The sequence below is a fragment of the Stenella coeruleoalba genome (assembly GCF_951394435.1).
Source record: "Stenella coeruleoalba genome assembly, chromosome: 16".
NCBI lineage: Eukaryota > Metazoa > Chordata > Mammalia > Artiodactyla > Delphinidae > Stenella > Stenella coeruleoalba.
In genome coordinates, this window is record NC_137162.1 from 68,542,661 (window position 1) to 68,563,326 (window position 20,666).

General features: G+C 38.2%; 1 protein-coding gene across 1 annotated transcript in view; it reads right to left on the minus strand.

Moving 5' to 3' along the window:
• Window positions 1–20,666, minus strand: part of REEP3 (receptor accessory protein 3) — a 100,744-nt gene that overhangs the window by 38,782 nt on the left and 41,296 nt on the right. Inside the window, exon 2 of the mRNA XM_079900225.1 lies at window positions 13,933–14,005. Within this exon, the coding sequence (XP_079756351.1) occupies window positions 13,933–14,005 (73 nt within the window). The remainder of the gene's footprint in view (window positions 1–13,932; window positions 14,006–20,666) is intronic.

Below are 20,666 nucleotides of genomic sequence, written 5' to 3' on the forward strand. Positions count from 1 at the left end.
TAAAATCTTCAGGAACAGCTCTAGCTTTTATATTTTTAGGAGGACCCTTCACAGTGTGATGGCAATCTGGCTGACAATCTGATTATTACAGCTGTAGTTGATGAAGCACTATATTACTAAAATTACATAATGGGAAGATGATGTACATATCTGAACATTCCAAAGGTAGATCCTGGTGTTCTGTAAAAGAGGAAACTTCTCTGCTTAAATAATGTAAACTTTAGCTGAAAAGGAAAAATAAAGAATAGGTATATCTTACATTATTAGAAAAGATCCCATTTTTATTTTATTTACTTATTTTTTAAAATTAATTTTTATTGGGGTATAGCTGCTTTACAACATTGTGTTAGCTTCTACTGCACAGCAAAATGAATCAGCCATACATATACATATACCCCTCCACTTAGGACACTACAGCACATTAAGTAGAGTTCCCTGTGCTGTAGTATGTTCCCATCAGTTGTCTATTTTATAAATAGTATCAATAGTGTATATGTGTCAATCCCAATCTCCCAATTCCTCCTACCCCACCCCTTTCCCCCTTCATATCCATAGATTTGTTTTTTACATCTGTGTTTCTATTTCTGCTTGGCAGTTAAGGTCATCTATACCATTTTTCTAGATTCTACATATATGTGTTGATACACGATATTTGTTTTTCTCTTTCTGACTTACTTCACTCTGTATGACACTCTCTAGGTCCAAAAAAAATTTATTCTAAAATTTTAGAAAGAACTATGTTATGCATTCATTTAAAGCCCTCCATTATACAGTCTTACTTTTCTGTCACTTAAAGTTTAGCATTGCTTGCTTAAACCCTTTCTTGTTTATTTTGTCAATCCTTTTTCTACTCTTCTCCATACCTTAAGCTATTTCAAGTGTTTATCTTACTAGACTCATTGAAGGGAACAACTCTTAGATATTGTAATTCTCTTGGTTTTGTGTTTATTTTTATTTCTGCTTTTTTACTGCTTTATTCATCCTACTTTCTTTACAGATTCTTTTAATTCTCATATTCTTCTTGCTTTGTGAGTTGAATGTTTCATTATTCTTCACTCCTGTTCAAAATAAAGGCGTTTAAAGCTATTACATTGAAGAATATAAATTGTAATAGGTATTACTGTCATTTTTATTTTTGAATTCGTCTAGTACTGCACTTTTGAACTTCTCTTGTACTCATTATTTCTCCTTTTTGGAACTTATTGGGGGTTTTCTTCAAAGAAGTGAGGTAATGGTTTCTGAACAGATACGGGGGAGGCAGAACACTGGCTGCCTCTGAACACAGTTCTCCTGCAAAGAAGGCGGTGGCAGTCGGGTTTTTTGGTTGCTGTAGCTTTTATGATTTTAAGCTGTTCCATCACTAGGGATTAGGGTGGAGGTGGCTAGGTCTCCCTCCAATTTACTGCTTAACAACATTTCCTTTAATGGAAACAACGGTTTCTGTCCCTGTTTTTAAAAGTCTATTGCCATTGGCACTACAGTTAGTAAAATTCTTCCTAGATATTAGCAAAAGCCTGACTTAGCCTGTTAGGTTTAAATGTTACCATGAGAATTTTTTTCTTTCCGTAGGTTTTGCAAAGCATTTGCATTGGAAGCTAGAAAAGGACAAGACAGCTGTGGTTGGCTAGCTCCGTCTTAGTGTGAACATTGTTGGAATGCTTTCAATTTACTTCCTAAAGGTCAAGGGGTACTCTAATTCATATATATATATATATATATATATATATATATATATATATATTTTTTTTTTTTTTTTTTCCGGTATTCAGGCCTCTCACTGTTGTGGCCTCTCCCGTTGCGGAGCACAGGCTCCGGAAGCGCAGGCTCAGCGGCCATGGCTCACGGGCCCAGCCGCTCCGCGGCATGTGGGATCTTCCCGGACCGGGGCATGAACCCGCATCCCCTGCATCGGCAGGTGGACTCTCAACCACTGTGCCACCAGGGAAGCCCCCAAGTGATTTTTTTAACTGTCTCAAGTAGAAACTGTGATTTTATCACAACTTGATTTGTGAACTATAACTCAAAACAAGATATACATGTATTCATTGCAAGTCAGCTAAAATTGAATTTTAAAATTGTTGAGGATTGAATAAATGATAATATGTATTACTACTTTAAACCTATCTCCTATGCGAACACATTTTAAAAACCAATGTTAATGGTAAAACAAGTCTTATTTGATATTACAGTATAAATCAACCACAAGTATACCACTCACAAAGTCAATTTGGAAATATGGGTAAAGATAGTAGAACGAGTACACACATTTAATTGCATTCCCCACCACAAATCTCTTTAAAGCAACAGTAAAGTGATTTTTCAAAAACATTTAAGTCCAGAAAAATATAGAAGAGAAGAGAGCATCAACATTTTTGGACCCAAGAAGGAAATGGCCGAGTAGTAACTGACTCAGGAGACCTGAGAAAACGGAATACTAAGTGGACAATGGGAAAAGCTGAGAAGCAGCCCAACTTCACACTGCAGAGCTTCCAAAAGGCTAAAAAATTGGTAACACAATTCTTGGCAAAAAAGGCAAAAGAAGGATGGCAAGGATACCTGTAAGGAGCAGGTGGGCCCCTAGATGTCCTCCCACTTGAACTGTGTGGTGATGCCCCTCCCTCCCCTAGCAGGACCCTGAGGCTTATTCTCTGGAAAGGGTGAATCAGAGGATTGCTGGATTTGCAAATCTCTGGCACAGCTGAGAGTAGGGCTAATAGGGATTAAATAAAGTTTATAAAATATTGAGGGCCCCCAACCCTTATTTTCCCACCAGAATGCCAGCAACCAAGTACCTTTCAGAATGGAAGAGTCTTCTCTGAAGAACCTGCCTGGCACAAAAGAAAGCACCTAAAGATATAGACATTGATAATTTTTTAAGGAAATGATTGTTATGGGTTGAGATGTGTCCCCCAAAAGATATGTTGAAGTCTGTTATAGACTGAATTCTGTCCCCCTAAAATTCACACGTTGAAGCCCTAACCCCCAGAGTAACTGTATTTGGAGACAGGAACTTTAAGGAGGTGATTAAGATTACATGAGGTTGTAAGAATGGGGCCCTAATTCAATAGAACTAGTGTCCTTATAAGAAAAGTAAGAGACACCAGAGATATCTCTCTCCATGCATGCACAGAGGAAAGGTCATATGAGGACACAGAGAGAAGGTCTATAAGCTTCCTTGAGGCGTCACCAAAACCCAATCCTGATGGCACCTTAATCTTGGATTTGCAGCCTACAGAACTGTGAGAAAACAAATTTATGCTGTTGAAGCTATTCGGTGTGTAGCATTTAGTTATGGTAGCCTGAGAAGACTAATACAAAGTTCTAACCCTCAGAATGTGACCTCATTTGGAAATAGGGTCACTGAAGATATAGTTATATATAGTTATATATATAGATATAGATATAGTTATATATAGTTAGGATGAGGTCATACTGGGGTATGGCAGTCCCTTAACCCAATATGACTGGTGTCCTTATTTAAAGAGGAAGAAGAGAGACTCAGAGACAAAGACACAGGAGGGGAGAACATCATATGATAATAGAGGCAGAGACTGAAGTGGAGCAGCTGAAAGATAAGGAACACCAAGAATTGTTGGTAACCACCAGAAGCTAGAAACAGGCGAGAAAGGATTCTCAACAGGTTTCAGAGGGAATGTGGTCCACATCTAGTCACCAGAATGGTGAGACAATACATTTCTATTGTTTTAAGACACTCAGTTTGTGGCACTTCCTTATGGCAGTCCTAGGAACAAATTTTTTGTTTTTTTTTTGCAGTACGCGGGCCTCTCACTGTTGTGGCCTCTCCTGTTGCGGAGCACAGGCTCCGGATGCGCAGGCTCAGTGGCCATGGCTCACGGGCCCAGCCGCTCCGCGGCATGTGGGATCTTCCCAGACCGGGGCACGAACCCGCGTCCCCTGCGTTGGCAGGTGGAATCTCAACCACTGCGCCACCAGGGAAGTCCCCTAGGAACAAATTTAATTGCCTAGTCAGATCACCCTGTAGTGAAGATCACATTCAGCAAGCCTCTTCATGGGTATAGGACTTCGAATCAGCTTTTCATTATAATACTCAAATATGAGCAGAGAACCAAGGATCATCCAACATCTCAGAAAATCATACATGAAAAACAGATTGAAACAAACAAAAAAACCAGAACTCAAAGGACAGAGACTGTAGAAAGAACATGTCTAAAAAGAAATCACTCATATCCTCAGACAAAAAGGAAGTTATTTTAAACAAAATAAGAATAGGGTGCTATCGAAAAAGGGAACATTCAGAGAATAAAAGGAGCTCTTAGAAATTAAACACATAAGAGAAGATAAAATTGAGGAACTCTACCATAAAATAGAGCAAAAAAGATAGGAAAGAGAAGAAAAAAAGGTCAAAACATTAGAGAATCAGTCCAAGTGGCTTTCTAACTGAGTAAAAGGAATCCCAGATAGAACAAATAGTGAAAATGAAGTGGAGAAAATCATAAAGAAATAATTTTAACCAAATTTCCCAGAGCTGAAAAACAAAGGATTCCCAGATTAAAAGAGCCTACTGAGGGTTTAGCAAAATGGATTATAATTGGCTCACACCGAGGCACGTCATCATGAAATTTTAAAACAACGGGGACATAGAAAAGATCCCACAAGCAGGTAAGAATCAGAATGCCTTCAGACATCTGCACAGCAACACAAGAAGCTAAAAGACAAAATTCTGAAGGAAATTCTGAAGGAAAATTATTTCCAGCCTATCATCTCAAAAAAAATCTACCTCTTGGGCTTCCCTGGTGGCGTAGTGGTTGAGAGTCCACCTGCCGATGCAGGGGACACAGGTTCGTGCCCCGGTACGGGAAGATCCCACGTGCCGTGGAGAGGCTGGGCCCATGAGCCATGGCCGCTGAGCCTGCGCATCCGGAGCCTGTGCTCCGCAACGGGAGAGGCCACAACAGTGAGAGGCCCGCGTACCGCAAAAAAAAAAAAAAAAAAAGAAAAAGAAAAAAAAATCTACCTCTCAAAAAGCCTTCTCAGGAAGAAGGCATTGCATCAAAATGAGGAAGTAAAATAAGAAAGAGGAAAACAGGAGATCAAGAAATCTAAGGATCTAAGACAAGAGTCAGTCCAGAGGGCTTCCCTGGTGGCGTAGTGGTTGAGAGTCCGCCTGCCAATGCAGGGGACATGGGTTCGAGCTCTGGTCTGGGAAGATCCCACATGCCGCGGAGCAACTAGGCCCGTGAGCCACAACTACTGAGCCTGTGCGTCTGGAGCTCGTGCTCCAAAACAAGAGAGGCTGCGACAGTGAGAGGCCCACGCACCGCTATGAAAAGTGGCCCCCACTCGCCACAACTAGAGAAAGCCCATGCACAGAAACAAAGACCCAACACAGCCAAAAATAAATAAATAAATTAATTAATTAATAAAATAATAATAAAAAAAGAGCCAGTCCAGAATATCTAACGGATGAGAATGCACTGAGAAGAAACTCACACAACAGTCACAGAGTTTGAGTCTAAATTTGCAATGAGAACAGAGGATACCAAAGAAGTGAACAAGACAAAACAAAAAAAACAAAGACAATACCATGGAAAACAAACTATTGGGCAGAAGAAGAATGGTCGCAGTAGGATACTATAGGGATCAGATGCAAATAGTGTTTACATTGTGAAAAAAAATCTTATATAACAGGTACTGATTTAAATACTTTGTGTTCATTAATTCATATAATCCTCACAACCACCTGAGGAGGTAAGTACTACTACTGTTCTCATTTTCCAGATAAGGAAATTGAGGCAAAAAAATAACTTGTTCAGGGACTTCCCTGGTAGTCTAGTGGTTAAGAATCTACCTTCCAGGGCTTCCCTGGTGGCACAGTGGTTGAGAGTCCACCTGCCGATGCAGGGGACGCAGGTTCGTGCCCCGGTCTGGGAAGATCCCACATGCCGCAGAGCGGCTGGGCCCGTGAGCCATGGCCGCTGAGCCTGCGCGTCCGGAGCCTGTGCTCTGCAACGGGAGAGGCCACAACAGTCAGAGGCCCGCGTACCGCAAAAAAGAAAGAAAGAAAAAAAAAAAAGAATCTTCCTTCCAATGCAGGGGACGTGGGTTCAATCCCTGGTCAGGGAACTGAGATCCCACATGACGCGGATCAACTAAGTTCGCGTGCTCTAGAGCCCGTGTGCCACAACTACTGAGCCTGTGTGCTCTGGAGCCTGCTCGCCACAACTAGAGAGAAGCCCTCATGCTGCAATGAAGATCCCCCATGACGCAACTAAGACCCAATACAGCCAAATAAATAAATAAATAAAAACTTGTTTAAAGATACAGCTAGTAAGGGATAGGGCCAAGATGATAAGACAAGCAGCCTGGTTCTAGATGGTTCTTTATATTCTATTGCTTCTTTCTAACTTAGCCTCAATAATGTAAAGACTGAATACTGATCCAACCCAAATTACAACGTAATGACACTGGGAGGCTACAGGGAAATTATGCAAGTATACAGTGACATTGGGTAACTATTGAATCATCTTTAATAGAAGGAAGTCAACTGACGAGATCCCTCTGAAAAATTAAGAAGTAGCAATATGAGCATGTATTTAGATGTGGAAATAAATACTACAGGATCTGGATAAAAGAATTCAAAGTAGTTGCCTCTAGAGTCAGAAATAGGGATGAGGAGGGTGGGGAACTGTTGTTTTTCATAATAAGCCTTGGACAACTGTTTGATTTAAAAATTATAAATAAGTACAGCTTTGATAAAAGCAAAAACTAAATTAAAAGTAGATCAGAAAAGAAAATAAACAGGAATGTGGCCCTGACAAAACTTATTTTCAAAAAATTAAAACAAAATCCCCCTTTAATCAGTGAGTTAATCTTTACACTTCCCAAATTATTAAAACCTTTTAATCAAATGAGTATTTTTAATCCAAAATATGAAAAGATGCCTGGGGAGCACTTTTGACAATAAAGGAAAGTTCTTTACTATGTTTTTTCACCATGTTTTTTCCCTTATAACTAGTAGACAAACTTCTATCTAGTAGACAGAATTAGTAGACAACTTCAGATTTTACCAACTGACAAGAACTGTAGAACTAGCATGTAGCATATTTGACCACTTTCATATCACCCAAATATTCAGTCACAAATTAGGTCACTTTCAAAAGCCAAGTCAACAGTGTTTTAGAGGGCCTTTAAAAAAGTAATCTCCCAGGGCTTCCCTGGTGGCACAGTGGTTGAGAGTCTGCCTGCCGATGCAGGGGATACGGGTTCGTGCCCTGGTCCGGGAAGATCCCACATGCCGCAGAGCGGCTGGGCCCGTGAGCCATGGCCGCTGAGCCTGCGCGTCCAGAGCCTGTGCTCCGCAATGGGAAGGGGCCACAACAGTGAGAGGCCCGCGTACCGGAAAAAAAAAAAAAAAAAAACTAATCTCCCAGAGTTCTCCCTGTTCTTTGTTCTCGCTCATAGTAAATCTCAGGACCAAATGTCTGATTCTGATCTGTAAGTGCTTTTAGCCAGTCTTTTTCATTGCCACTTTCTCCAACATTCTTAGAGTAAGAACATTGTTTTCCTAGAAAAGTGACAGCAATTATACACGACTTGGAAGTAAACACTCTGTTTTCAAGTCATGAGACGGTATAAGCTTGAAAAAATTTGCAAAACCATTCTAATTCTTCAGTGAGTTTACATTTCAATTACTGCAAGACTGAAAGACTTTAAGTAGGCCATATCAGCCACACTACACAGGAAATTATATCCTAGGAAAGCTCCGTTTTAAAAATAGGCAAAGGAAGAAAGGAAGGTTGCCAAAATACACAGCACTTTCCATTTGTTTTGATTTGAATACAGCATCTGTTTTATCAGGTGCAATCGACTATTTGCAGGTTTAAGGGGAATGGTAGTAGTTACGGTTCGAAGAAGTAAATTAATAAAAAATGTTTGCTTTCTGAAAATAATTTTGAAGTAGATATCAGTAGAATTTAGGTAACAACCAAACACGACAAAGTAACTGGGCTTAGGGATAAGTCAGATTGGACTGTGTACTCCTTAACCCAGTAGAATCAAAGCTGAGTAACTAGACTAATCCACTTAAGAAACGTACATGCTCTTGAAACACTATTTAATATTTCTTATATACTTAGAAGTCAACTCTTCTTTCTTTTTTTATTCACTCATTAAAAAAATATTGAGTACCTACTATGTAACAAGTACTGTTCTAGGTACAGGAATATAGCAATTAACAAAGCAACAGAACTCTCTATGGAGCTTATCTGGTGGGGAAGACAAACACAAACACATATAAAAAATACAATACAGATAGTATAAAAGACTATTAAAAATATAACAGGCGAATTTTAAGAAGGTTAATTTTACTAAGAAACTACCATATACAAAGCAAATTTGGATGGGATTACCATACAAGAGAACTTTGTGAGAACAGAGTTTTGATAAAACTTCTATAAGTCAGAGGTAAAATTGGATGACTAAGTTTAGGTGAGACTCAGCAAGAAAATGATATTCAAAATTTTTGTCGGCCAAAGAAAAACCAAAAACACCACACCATCCAGAAAAAGATTTGCTACCTTTAGTAAAACACTTTAAAAAAAAATTTTTTTTTGTCGGAAGTAAATTTAGGTTGGAAATATTTAAAGAACTGCCAAGACTATACAGAACTTTCAAAAACTTCCCGTTTCGTCTTTAACCATTTTGATCACGGTTGATTTAGATGCTTATGGGTCCTGCCCTAGTACTGGTTAAGCTGCCTCATTGCTCTTCTTAGAAAATATCCATACAATTGTGGCCCCTGAAGATCTACCTTGGAATTAATCAGAGGCATATTCACTGGCTGGTTGTGAAAGCTCTTTCAACTTTTTCGTGAAGATAGAATCCTCATTTACTTTTCTAATCTGGTACCATTCCTGCCTTAATGATCCACGTGACTCTGGGCAAGTTAATTCACTTCACGGAGCCTATAATATTCTAATATTCCTTACTACTTTACAGAGTTGTAGTGAGGGCCAGTGAGATATTGTAGTACGCAGAATAATGTCCCCCACCCCAAAGATGCCCACGTCTTAAGCCCGGGAACCTACGAATATGTCAGGTTGTGTGTTAAAGGAGAAATCAGGCTGCAGTTGGAATTCAGGTTTGCTAATCAGCTGACCCTCAGACTGGGAGAGGAGCCTGGATTACTCAGGTGAATCCAGTGTAGTCACCAGAGTCTGTATAAGTGGAAGAGGAAGGCAGAAGGGAGAACCAGAGAGTTGGCAGCTTGAGAAGGTCTCAGTCAAGTGTTCCTGGCTTTGAAGATGGAGGCATACAGCCATAAGCCAAGGAGTGTGGGCAGCCTATAGAAGTTAGCAAAGATAAGGAAACTGATTTTCCCCTGTAGCCTCACCAAGGAATGTAGCTGTGGATCCATTTCAGACTTTTGACCTCAGAGACTGTAAGAGAATACACTTGTGTTGGTTTAAGCCAGTGTGTGGTAGTTGTTATAGTAGCAATTGGAAACAGTAATATACAAAAGTATTTTGAAATTGGTAGGAAATTATATAAATGTAAGATGTTATCTTTCTAGTATTATATCTGCTTAGTCTCTTCAGCAGACTTGATGGCAGACAACTCGGTCACCAGGAGGTCTCTAGAGCTGTATCAAATTTCCTTGTCAAAAGCAGATTCCTGCCTTTCCTCTTTCGGTGCCTATTTTTGCGATTGCTCTAGCTCTCGTTTAATTTGTGAAGCAGAGTTGATTACCATGCAATAATCAAACCAATGCCAGCCACCTGCCTTTCTAGTTTCTCTTCAATTACTCATGATTCTGATATTCCCAAAGGGATGGTTAAGAAAACTTTTTCCAATAATAGCATTTAAGTCTCAGCAGTTACATCTTGGGGTTGAATCCCTTACTGAGGATAGCTTTGAATAGGGGAACACCTGGACATTCTTAGAAGCTTTAGCTCCTTGATGTTCTTTCCAAGATAATTAAGACTTCCAGATACCCTGGTTAATATTGTTCAAAAATGCTAAAAACTTCCTTAAAAAATGGAAAAGAACAGGCTATAGATAAAAAAAAGGCTTTTAAATGACCCTAAAAGTGATATAATAATGCTCTGGGGCTGGAATAGGAAAGAGATACTAGAAATCTTAATGATACAAGGTTAGAAAAAAAAATTCCCTTGTTGATTTTGCTCCATCGCAGTGTCAACAACAAATTGGCCCTTGCCATTGGTACTTGCCAACAACAACAAAAAACTTTTTCCAGATTTGTAATACTGTAGCAAGATTATGTATAGATAATTCTTAACTTTGTTCATGAGTTATTCTGTAAAAGCTGTGCAAGGCAATAGGTGAAGTATATCTCCAAATAAGCATATACGCAGATATGTATGTATATCAGTACATGTCAAGTCTTATAATTTTTTCATCTGTTTGAATAAGAATGTTAATAGATTCTCTTCCATAGGTTACTTTATCTTTAACTTATGAAGGAGAATTAAAATTTCAGGGTTAGGGGGCTTCCCTGGTGGCGCAGTGGTTAAGAATCCGCCTGCCAATGCAGGGGACACAAGTTCAAGCCCTGGTCCAGGAAGATCCCACATGCCGTGGAGCAACTAAGCCTGTGTGCTACAACTACCGAGCCTGTGCTCTAGAGCTTGAGAGCCACAACTACTGAAGCTCGTGTGCCACAACTACTGAAGCCTGTGCGGCTAGAGTCTGTGCTCCGCAACAAGAGAAGCCACCGCAATGAGAAGCCCGCGCACCACAACGAAGAGTAGCCCCTGCTCTCAGCAACTAGCGAAAACCCGCGTGCAGCAGCGAAGACCCAATGCAGCCAAAAATTAAATGAATAAATAAATTAAAAAATTTCAGGGTTAGACCATTCTTATTAATCCCAAATTTATAAAATAATCTAGTAATAAAAATTTATAGACCAATCTAGTAATAAAAATTGAGTGTTGCATTAAGGGATAAAACTCACAAATCCATGTTTTTAAGTCCTTAAAAGTTAACATTAATAAAGTTAAATTGACGCATAGTAAGAAATAGACTAATATTTTTATAATGGTTCTTAGACCAATACCTAAATAACACCATATTTTCTGCCCTTTTAGCATTAATTAACACATAACGGGTCTGTTTCTTTTTATTATAATTTGTTATGAATACCTTTATATTTCTTCTTGCTAACTTACCTTTTATTTTAGGAGATGGTTATTTGTGTGCCTGCTGATAATACCCTTATATTATTAGAGCTTCATTTTCAACTTGTACTTAACTTTTTTTCCCAACAAAAACATTGCACATTTGGGAAGGAAGATAGGAGAATACCTCAAGCAGAAATAGGTACACAAAGACACACAGAGGCTTACCAGTTATTGTTTACCCTGGGTGTACAATACTCTATAGGTAAGATGGACCCAGAGTTGAGAAACATATGACCATGTACTTCAACTATATAATTAATTAGGTTCAGAAAAAGGATCTCATTTAATAACAGTATCATAAACATTTCAAATAAGGATCACTGTTTTGGCCAGTACAATTATTAAGTACTAGCCAGTTGTATACTCCCAGCTCATATTTTCGTGGTGTTTGGAAATGAAGAGCAACTCTTATTTTTATCTTTCAAAAGAGAATTCCAATTAAATTCAAATATGACACCGTAAGGCAAACTGTTGTATATGGACTAGCGCAAGGCTGTGAATTGTTGCTGTTTTGCTTTAAATACAAAATTGTCAGTAATTTCAGGTCTACTGAATCTAATAATAAAAAAAAGTTGGGGGCTTCCCTGGTGGCACAGTGGTTGAGAGTCCGCCTGCCGATGCAGGGGGCACCCGTTCGTGCCCCGGTTCGGGAGGATCCCACATGCCGCGGAGCGGCTGAGCCCGTGAGCCATGGCCGCTGAGCCTGCGCGTCCGTAGTCTGTGCTCCGCAACGGGAGGGGCCGCAACAGTGAGAGGCCCGCGTACCACAAAAAAAAAAAAAAAGTTGGGGCTGTATTTCGTATGTTCTTGGGGTTTCGTTTCATTTTTCTAGTAACTATTTTTTAATTTTATTTTAAAACGTATTTGTCTATGACTTAATGGAAATTATTTAAAAAGAAAACAAATCCCAAACTGGTCCTATACCACAGGTAGCTTGAGAACCACTGTTAACTGAAGAAACTTGCTTGTTTCTAAAAATTAAAGTATGTCAGTACCATAAAACAATATTTGAAGAATTTATTTATTAATACATGGCCTTTCAAGCCATTAACAATTACTTTAAATTACTAGGACTTAATGTGGTTCCATCTCTTAAGACTGCACCAATCTTAGATCCAAGAGATAAAAATATATATTAAAAGGACAGAAAAATTTCAGAGCTCAACTGAATAACCTCTCTACCTCTGCTAGATATATTCCACCATTCTAATTAATTTGTATATACTTTACTTCAAAATTAGTTTTATACAGAAGATAAAAAGTGAATATAAATGTTCAATAGGATGGGTTAGCTCTAAAGGTTTCAGAGCCTCCCCCTACTCAAAATACAAGAACAAACTACCCTGAACAAATAGAATAAAGAATATGTTCTCTGGTCATTCAATAAGTTGGATGACAAGGCTACCATCCAAGATCCCTTGTAAAGAACCATGGCTATATATCCAAGAGAACTGAAATTAGATACTCAAACAAAGCCTTGTACACAAATGTTTACAGCAGCACTATTCGTAATACTAAAAAGCTGGAAACAATGCAGATGTATGTCAATGGATAAATGCAGAAACAAAATGTTCTATGTGCATACAGTTTTACTCAGCCATAAAAAGGAATGAAATAATGATACATGATATAATGTGGATGAATCTTGAAAATATTATCCTAGGTAGAAAGAAGCCAGACACAAAAGGTCACATATTACATGATTCAGTTTATATGAAATACCCAGATTCCATACAAACAAAGCAGACAGGTGGTTGCTAGGGGCTGGGGGACAGGGGCAGTGTGACAAGTAACTGCTTAACGGGTATGTTGTTTTATTTTGGAGTGATGAAAAATCTTTTGGAAGTAGATAGAAGTAGTGTTTGCACAAGATTGTGAATGCCACCAATTGTTCACTATGAAATGGTTAGTTTTATGTTACCTGAATGTCACCTCAATTAAAAAAAGAACCACAGCTACTGATGTGCAGTTCTCAGTGTTGACTGCTTACCCCTGTTGATTAACCACTCATAAGCTATGCTTTTGCTATTCTCTGAAAATTCCCTTCATCACAAATAGTAAACTTATGCCAGGATTTATAGGTGGGGAAGCCCATTTACCACTGAACATTATGGATAAAATTGGGAGGGAGAACTTACAGAAATGTGTAAATAAATGAATGAATAATAAAGAAAGGAAGAAAATTTTAAAAATTAGTGAAATTAAAAAAAAAACCAGTTAAGGAATGGGGAAGAGGAAAGTAAAAGAGAAAAGAAACATTGATGACTGAAGAGGAAATCATTACAAATATAGTATGATTCAAGAAGAAAAAAGATTGTAATTGTCAGTAGTCATGAGGTATCTATGTATTTAAATCAATTAGAAAGGGACAAAACAACTATGAAGGAAGAAAAAAGGTTTTGGGACCAGAGAGATATTCTTGGTGTACCTATCCATTCACAAGACTAAAAAACAGACAATTTCCCAACCTCTTATTTTACTGGGACTTAAAGTCTGAATGAATAAGAGATCCAATTACTCATTTGGGGATCATACTTATTTAAATGCCAACTGACAGCAAACTATTTTTGAAACTCCACTTTGCAATTGTATTCAAAATTAGTTTTAAAAAAAGACTAACTTTATTACATTTATATCACATTTTTAACCCAAAACATTATTCCAGCTGTTTCTAAAATAATGGCAGTTTTTCTAGTATTGTATATAATGGATACATTCAACTAGAATTGATCACTCACAAAACTATACTTACATACTCCTTCACATTTTTTGTTTTCACAGCTTTGTATGAATAATATGCAGGATAAAGCATTCCAAACACCAACCTAAAAGTAAAAAGTACAAGAGGACTAATCAAACATAATAATGCTTTTAACAGCTCATGAAAATTTCACCTAATAGAAAAGTAGAAAGTACATGGAGAATGTATGACAGTGTAAATGTGTATGAAAACTTTGTGTATAAACTAAATCCACTCAGAAAAGCAAACTAAAAATACAATTTTTGTTAAACAAAACGATGGTTTCAATATTCCAGGTAGTTTCATGGGAAAAAGATTTATTTTTAAAAACTGCCATTTAAAATCTTTTTTACTAATTACAAAAAATATTCTGTAGATCCTTGAACATTTGGAAAATGTACAAAATTGCCAAAAGAATAAAATTTGCCCCAATGCTACCAGTCAGAAATAACCAGAGGCAACACTTTACTGTATGCAAATCCTACTTTTCATCCATGTGTAGTATACCTAAAACATAAATATAACATGCATGCACACACACATAATTTGGGGTAATGGAAAAAGTGGCCCTTCACTCCATTGGTTTGAGAAGCACTGATTTCTAATTATGACAGTGCTGTGAAACAATACTTGATACATTTATTACAATATATCTTAAAATAACTTAAATATTTTTTTATTGGAGTATAGTTGATTTACAATGTTGTGTTAACTTCAGGTGTACAGCGAAGTGAATCAGTTATACATATACATATATCCACTCTTTTTTAGATTCTTTTCCCATAGAGGTCATTTCAGAGTATTGAGTAGAATTCCCTGTGCTGTATACCAGGTCCTTATTAGTTATCTATTTTATATATAGTAGTGTGTATATGTCAATCCCAATCTCTCATTTTATTCCCCCCCCCTTACCCCCCGGTAACCATAAGTTTGTTTTCTACATTTATAACCCTGTTTCTGTTTTGTAGATAAGTTCATTTGTACCTTTTTTTTAGATTCCACATATATGTGATATCACATGATATTTGGCTTTCTCTGTCTGACTTACTTTACTCAGTATGACAATCTCTAGGTTCATCCATGTTGCTGCAAATGGCATCATTTCCTTCTTTTTTATGGCTCAGTAATAGTCCATTGTATGTATATGTGTATACACACACACACACACACACACACACACACACACACACACACACACCCCACATCTTTATCCATTCTAAAGTAACTCTTAAAGCATTCATAAAATGACAATCACTAATAGGACTTAATTTAATGCTCTCTGTTACAATTATTTCACCAAATTCCATATCCAAGAAGGTGTGTGTGTGTGTCAGATATAGAGATGGAATGACACAGTTTATATGGTTTACAATTGACATTTTCACATATCATGGAATTTTTTGTCTTCAAATATTAGTCTACAGTATTAATACCTTCATCACATTCCACATTGAGATTCACATAATTTATTTAAACAGTCCCATATTTATAGGCTTTTGGTTAATTTCCAGATTTTTGCTATTGCACATATTACTGTGAAAAACATTTCTATGCACACTGATATACACTTCCTGGTTGCGATATTGCTGCTTCAAAGAGTACACACATTTCTACTTATTACCAAAAATGCCCTCCAGAGAAGTAGTTCCACTTTGCATTCCTATACATTGCCAATCGTGTGTATCATCATTTAAAAAATGTTTGCCAGCTAAATAGGAGAAAAATAATTGCCTTATATGTTCTAATGCGCATTTCTGAGCACCAGTAAGTATGAGTTTTTCTCAAGTGTTCACTGGTTTTTTGATACATGAGTGTATGATATTCTGTTGTCTACTTTTCTTTCTTTCATCTATTTTTAGAAAAGAGTATTTTAGCATAGTTTTATTCTTACAGAAAAGTTGGGAAATGGTATAGATAATTCCCAATACCCTACACTGAGTTACTTCTATCAATAACATCTTGCATCAGTATGGTACATTTATCATAATTAATAAATCATTATTAATATATTATTAACTAAAGTTCAAACTTTATTCAGATGTCTTTAGTTTTTACCTAGCATTCTTTTTCTGTCCCAGGATCCCATCCAGGGTAGCATATTATATTTAGTTGTCTTGCCTCCTTAAGTCCTCTTGGCTGTAAGTTTCTCAGACTTTGCTCAGGAAATGATCTTGATGGTTTTTTTATACCATGTGTTTTTTGTTTTCTTTTAATTAATTAATTAGGTTGCGCTGGGCCTTAGTTGCGGCTTGCAGGCTCCTTAGTTGCAGCAGATGGGCTCCTTTTAGTTGGGGCTCGCCGGCTCCTTAGTTGTGGCATGCAAACTTTTATTTGAGGCGTGCGTGTGGGATCTGGTTCCCCGACCAGGGATCAAACCCGGGCCCGCTGCATTGGGAGCGCAGAGTCTTAACTCCCGTGCCACCAGGGAAGTCCCTGATGTTGACAGTTTTGAGGAATATGGGCCAACTACGCTGTAGGAAGCTACTCGACTGGCATTTGTCTGATGTTTTTCTCATGATTAGACTGAGGTGTGGGTTTGGGGGAGGAAGATCACAGAGGCTAAGTTCCATCTCATCATATTAAGGGCACATACTATTAGTATCGCTTATCACTGTTGATGTTAACCTTGACCACCAGGCTGAGGTAGTGTGTGTTAGATTTGGTAACTTTAAGCTTACTCCCACCACCTCCATGCTGTAGTCTTTGGAAGAAAGTCACTATGCACAGGCCACGCTTGAGTGGGGAGTTGCCCTCTACCTCCTTGAGAGTGGAGTAGCTATATAAATTATTTGGAATTCTTCTGCACGGGAGATTTGTCTATTCTTCTCCAGTTATTTATTTATTCAATAATGTATTTATGTCAATATGGACTCATAGGTTTATTTTACACTTTGGATATTGATCCAATAATACTTTATTTTGTTGCTCAAAAGCTTTGAACATTGGGACATCTTTCGGTTAGTTCCTGTGTCCCTTTGACATACCTCCATAATTGTGAGGGATTTTTTTTTTTTTTTTTTTTAGCAATTTGTTACTTTCTGGCACTACACGTAATGCGCCAGGCTCATACTGTGTACTTCCGGTCGCATTCCTAGAATCAGCCACTCCTTCAAGAAGCCTCGGTTCCTTTTATTGGATGATGGTATTTAAGACCCAGATCTGGGTGCTAGGTGTGCTCATTGTTACTACAGTGTTGTTGATTTGAGGCCCTTCTTTGTCTGTTTTGTATGTTAGCCAATTTTTTTCTAGGTTATTGTTATCTTTCAATTTTGTTTATGAAGTTTGCTGAAATACATACTGTATTATGTTTGCTAGGGCTGCCATAATGAAATATCACAGACTGGATGGTTTAAACAACAGATATTTATTTTCTCATAGTTCTGGAGGCTGGAAGTCCAAGATCAAGGTGTTGGCAAATTTGGTTTCTTCCTGAGGCCTTCCTCCTTGGATTGCAGACGGCCACATTCTCACTGTGTCCTCATGTGGTCATACCTTGGTCCATGTGTGTGTCCTAATCTCTTCTTCTTGTAAGAACACCAATCACATTGGATTCAGGCCCACCCTAAATACCTCATTTTAATTTAATTGCCTCTTTAAAGATCTTATCTCTAAATACAGTCACATTCTGAGATACTGCGGGTTACGACTTCAACATACAAGTTTTGACTTCAACATACAAGTTTTGCGAGGGGGACATAATTCAGCCCTTAACACATACTGTATATTTAAGAACTTTTACATTAAATAAATGTTTCCATTTATATTAAATAAGCATTCTTACACTGAGAGCAAGTAAATATTTATATCTCTATATAAGAGATAAAGAGAGATTTTTTAGTTTACTTACAGATTACTTGGGGGAGGGGGGATGGGCTATAAATCCCTGGTGACTTTCTTATCCTTCACAAAGCTGAACCCTGGGTTTGGGGCTCGTGTAACCAGGTTAGAGGAATACCAAGTCTTCTCCTGTTGCAGGTTTTATCCTCACCACCTGGAAGCCACTTGATAAACATTCTCTGCCTTACCTAACGATACTACCCTGTGAATGCTATTTCACCAGAAGCCAATACCCAGACTCTGGATATGAGATTTTTAGCTGTGCCACAGAGCCTAGGGCTTTTCAGTTTAACACAGGCACCCCACAAGGCACAGAGGCTTTCCAGCTTAGTGACTTCTAAGAAAGCGATTTACCTTAGGACCTGAGGTGTAAACAAGAATACAACTCTCAGGTCTGCTATGTGTTCATCCTCATTGCAGACCTAAGGTATAATCCCGAAGTTAGCCACCACAGTTATAGTTTACATATTCAAGTTAGCCATTTCCATCCACTTCGTGTTTCCCTTGAGAATTTGGACACAATCAACATATTATCTTCCATATTCCCATGCAATCAAGTACCGCTGGATTTAAATTCAACATGAGATTCTCCATCACTCTCAGTGTATGGATCTTTGACGCCTCCTTCCCCTGTTACATCGTCCATCCAATCTGTAGCTCAGTCCTGTTGGTTCTTCCTTGGTGAGCACCCACACATCCATCCTCTTTTATTTTCAAATCACTGGCCAATGATACATTTAGGCTCTTGCCATCTCATCTGACTTACTGAATGGTTTCCCAACACAGCCTCTGGCTCCAGCGTCAGATCAATCTTCCTAATATTGATCTACTCTACTACCTTGCTTAAAGACTTCAGTAGCTGGTCTCTTCACCCCTTTGCCAACAAGCCCATGTAGGGGCTCATAAGAAGTTATTATGAAAACCACTGCCTTATATAAACCATCTGTTTCAACATGGTTTCCTCAATATGCCTCCTGTATGATATTTCTACTTCAGTCCTGCAGTGTGTGCTTTTGCCTGCAATGCCTCCTTCCCTCCTTATCCTCCCTCCACTTCTTCCATTTTTTTTCTTGCTTAATTAATTCACTTTTTTTGCTTCAAGATCCCACCCTCCTCCACAGACTTCTAAATTACTTTTATTGTGAATTGTAGAATTTGTCAGGATTAGTCATTTTGCCTTTAGCATATTCTATTTTATTTTTTTAAATATTTATTTTTGGCTGCGCTGGGTCTTCGTTGCTGCACGCAGGCTTTCTCTAGTTGCAGCGAGTGGGGGCTACTCTTCGCTGTGGTGCATGGGCCTCTCATTGCAGTGGCTTCTCTTGTTGCGGAGCACGGGCTCTAGGTGCGTGGGCTTCAGTAGTTGTGGCACGCGGGCTCAGTAGTTGTGGCTCGCGGGCTCCAGAGCACAGGCTCAGTAGTTGTGGCACACGGGCTTAGGTGCTCCACAGCATGAGGGATCTTCCTGGACCAGGGCTCAAACCCATGTCCCCTGCATTGGCAGGCGGACTCTTAACCACTCTGCTACTGGGGAAGTCCCTAGCATACTCTATTTTAGATCATTTGAATTTTTAATGTATATATAACCGACTTCCAAAATAGATAATTTTCTCACATATAGTAAGGTTTGGTGCTAGTTGATGCTATACATACAGGTGTTTTGCTTTTATTTTTTAACCTCTGTATTGAATAGAAACAGTCAAATGAACAAACACAACGTCCCTAACACCTAACTTTTGTTAAGAGTAGAAAACAATAATGTATTTCATTTGGAACAATGGAAAGATTAAATGTCTTAGTGAATAGTGGGACAATTTTTAAGGACCACCACTGTTAATATTATAATTTATTACGGCTCCAATGTGAATATTACTGGATAATTTATTACTAACATCTGTAATATTTTCTAGGTTATTTTTTGGTTCATTTTCTTTAATATTGGCTTCTGCTGGAGATGTTTGCAACCTGGGAGGTCAGGCATAAAGCCAAAGCATGAGCACACACTGTATAAAATCAAATAAAGTTTATTTTAGAAGGCCACCTACAAGATAAACTTACGGTTTATAAAGGGAGTATTTTCTACAAATAAAACTGACCTATAAATTTGAATATCATTTCAGTTATAGAGGTAGGAAGAAATAGCTACTCATTTACTCTTAGTCTTATTTCTGCCTACAGACACGAGAACTTTGCCAAAATACTCATAATACCCTTCCCTCCCACTAAGGTAAAGTTGCCTATACGAACACTGGCTGTGTTGAAAAACACTATTTAAAAAAGGAAATAAAATTTATGGGAATGTAGTAGTGAAGACGGTTCTTATATCATTTTTCATATACGGAAAATACTTGAAATACCTATTTTCTGGACAGATGGTACGACACAATCCATCCTTCACCAAAATTGTTTTGGAGAATTATATCATGTTCAAAGGCAAGTCTAAGAAGCAACGAGTAAAAGTGCTTTCAATACTAGAATTAATGTCATTAAAGCATAAAAGTTAAACATCATTTCATAAAAAATTGATTAACGCTTTTTCCGATTAAGATTTTAAAAAGAACTTGTAGAATTTTTGTAAGATGTAGAAAAGTATAAAAAAGACAATAAAAATCACAAGTAGGGGCTTCCCTGGTGGCGCAGTGGTTGGGAGTCCGCCTGCCGATGCAGGCGACACAGGTTCATGCCCCGGTCTGGGAGGATCCCACATGCCACGGAGCGGCTGGGCCCGTGAGCCGTGGCCGCTGGGCCTGCGCGTCTGGAGCCTGTGCCCTGCAGCGGCAGAGGGCACAACAGTGAGAGGCCCGCGTACCGCAAAAAAAATAAATAAATAAAAAAAAATCACAAGTAATTCCATTATTGGATAAACCATCTTTCTTTTTGGTAAAGATTATTCCAAATATATGTTTATG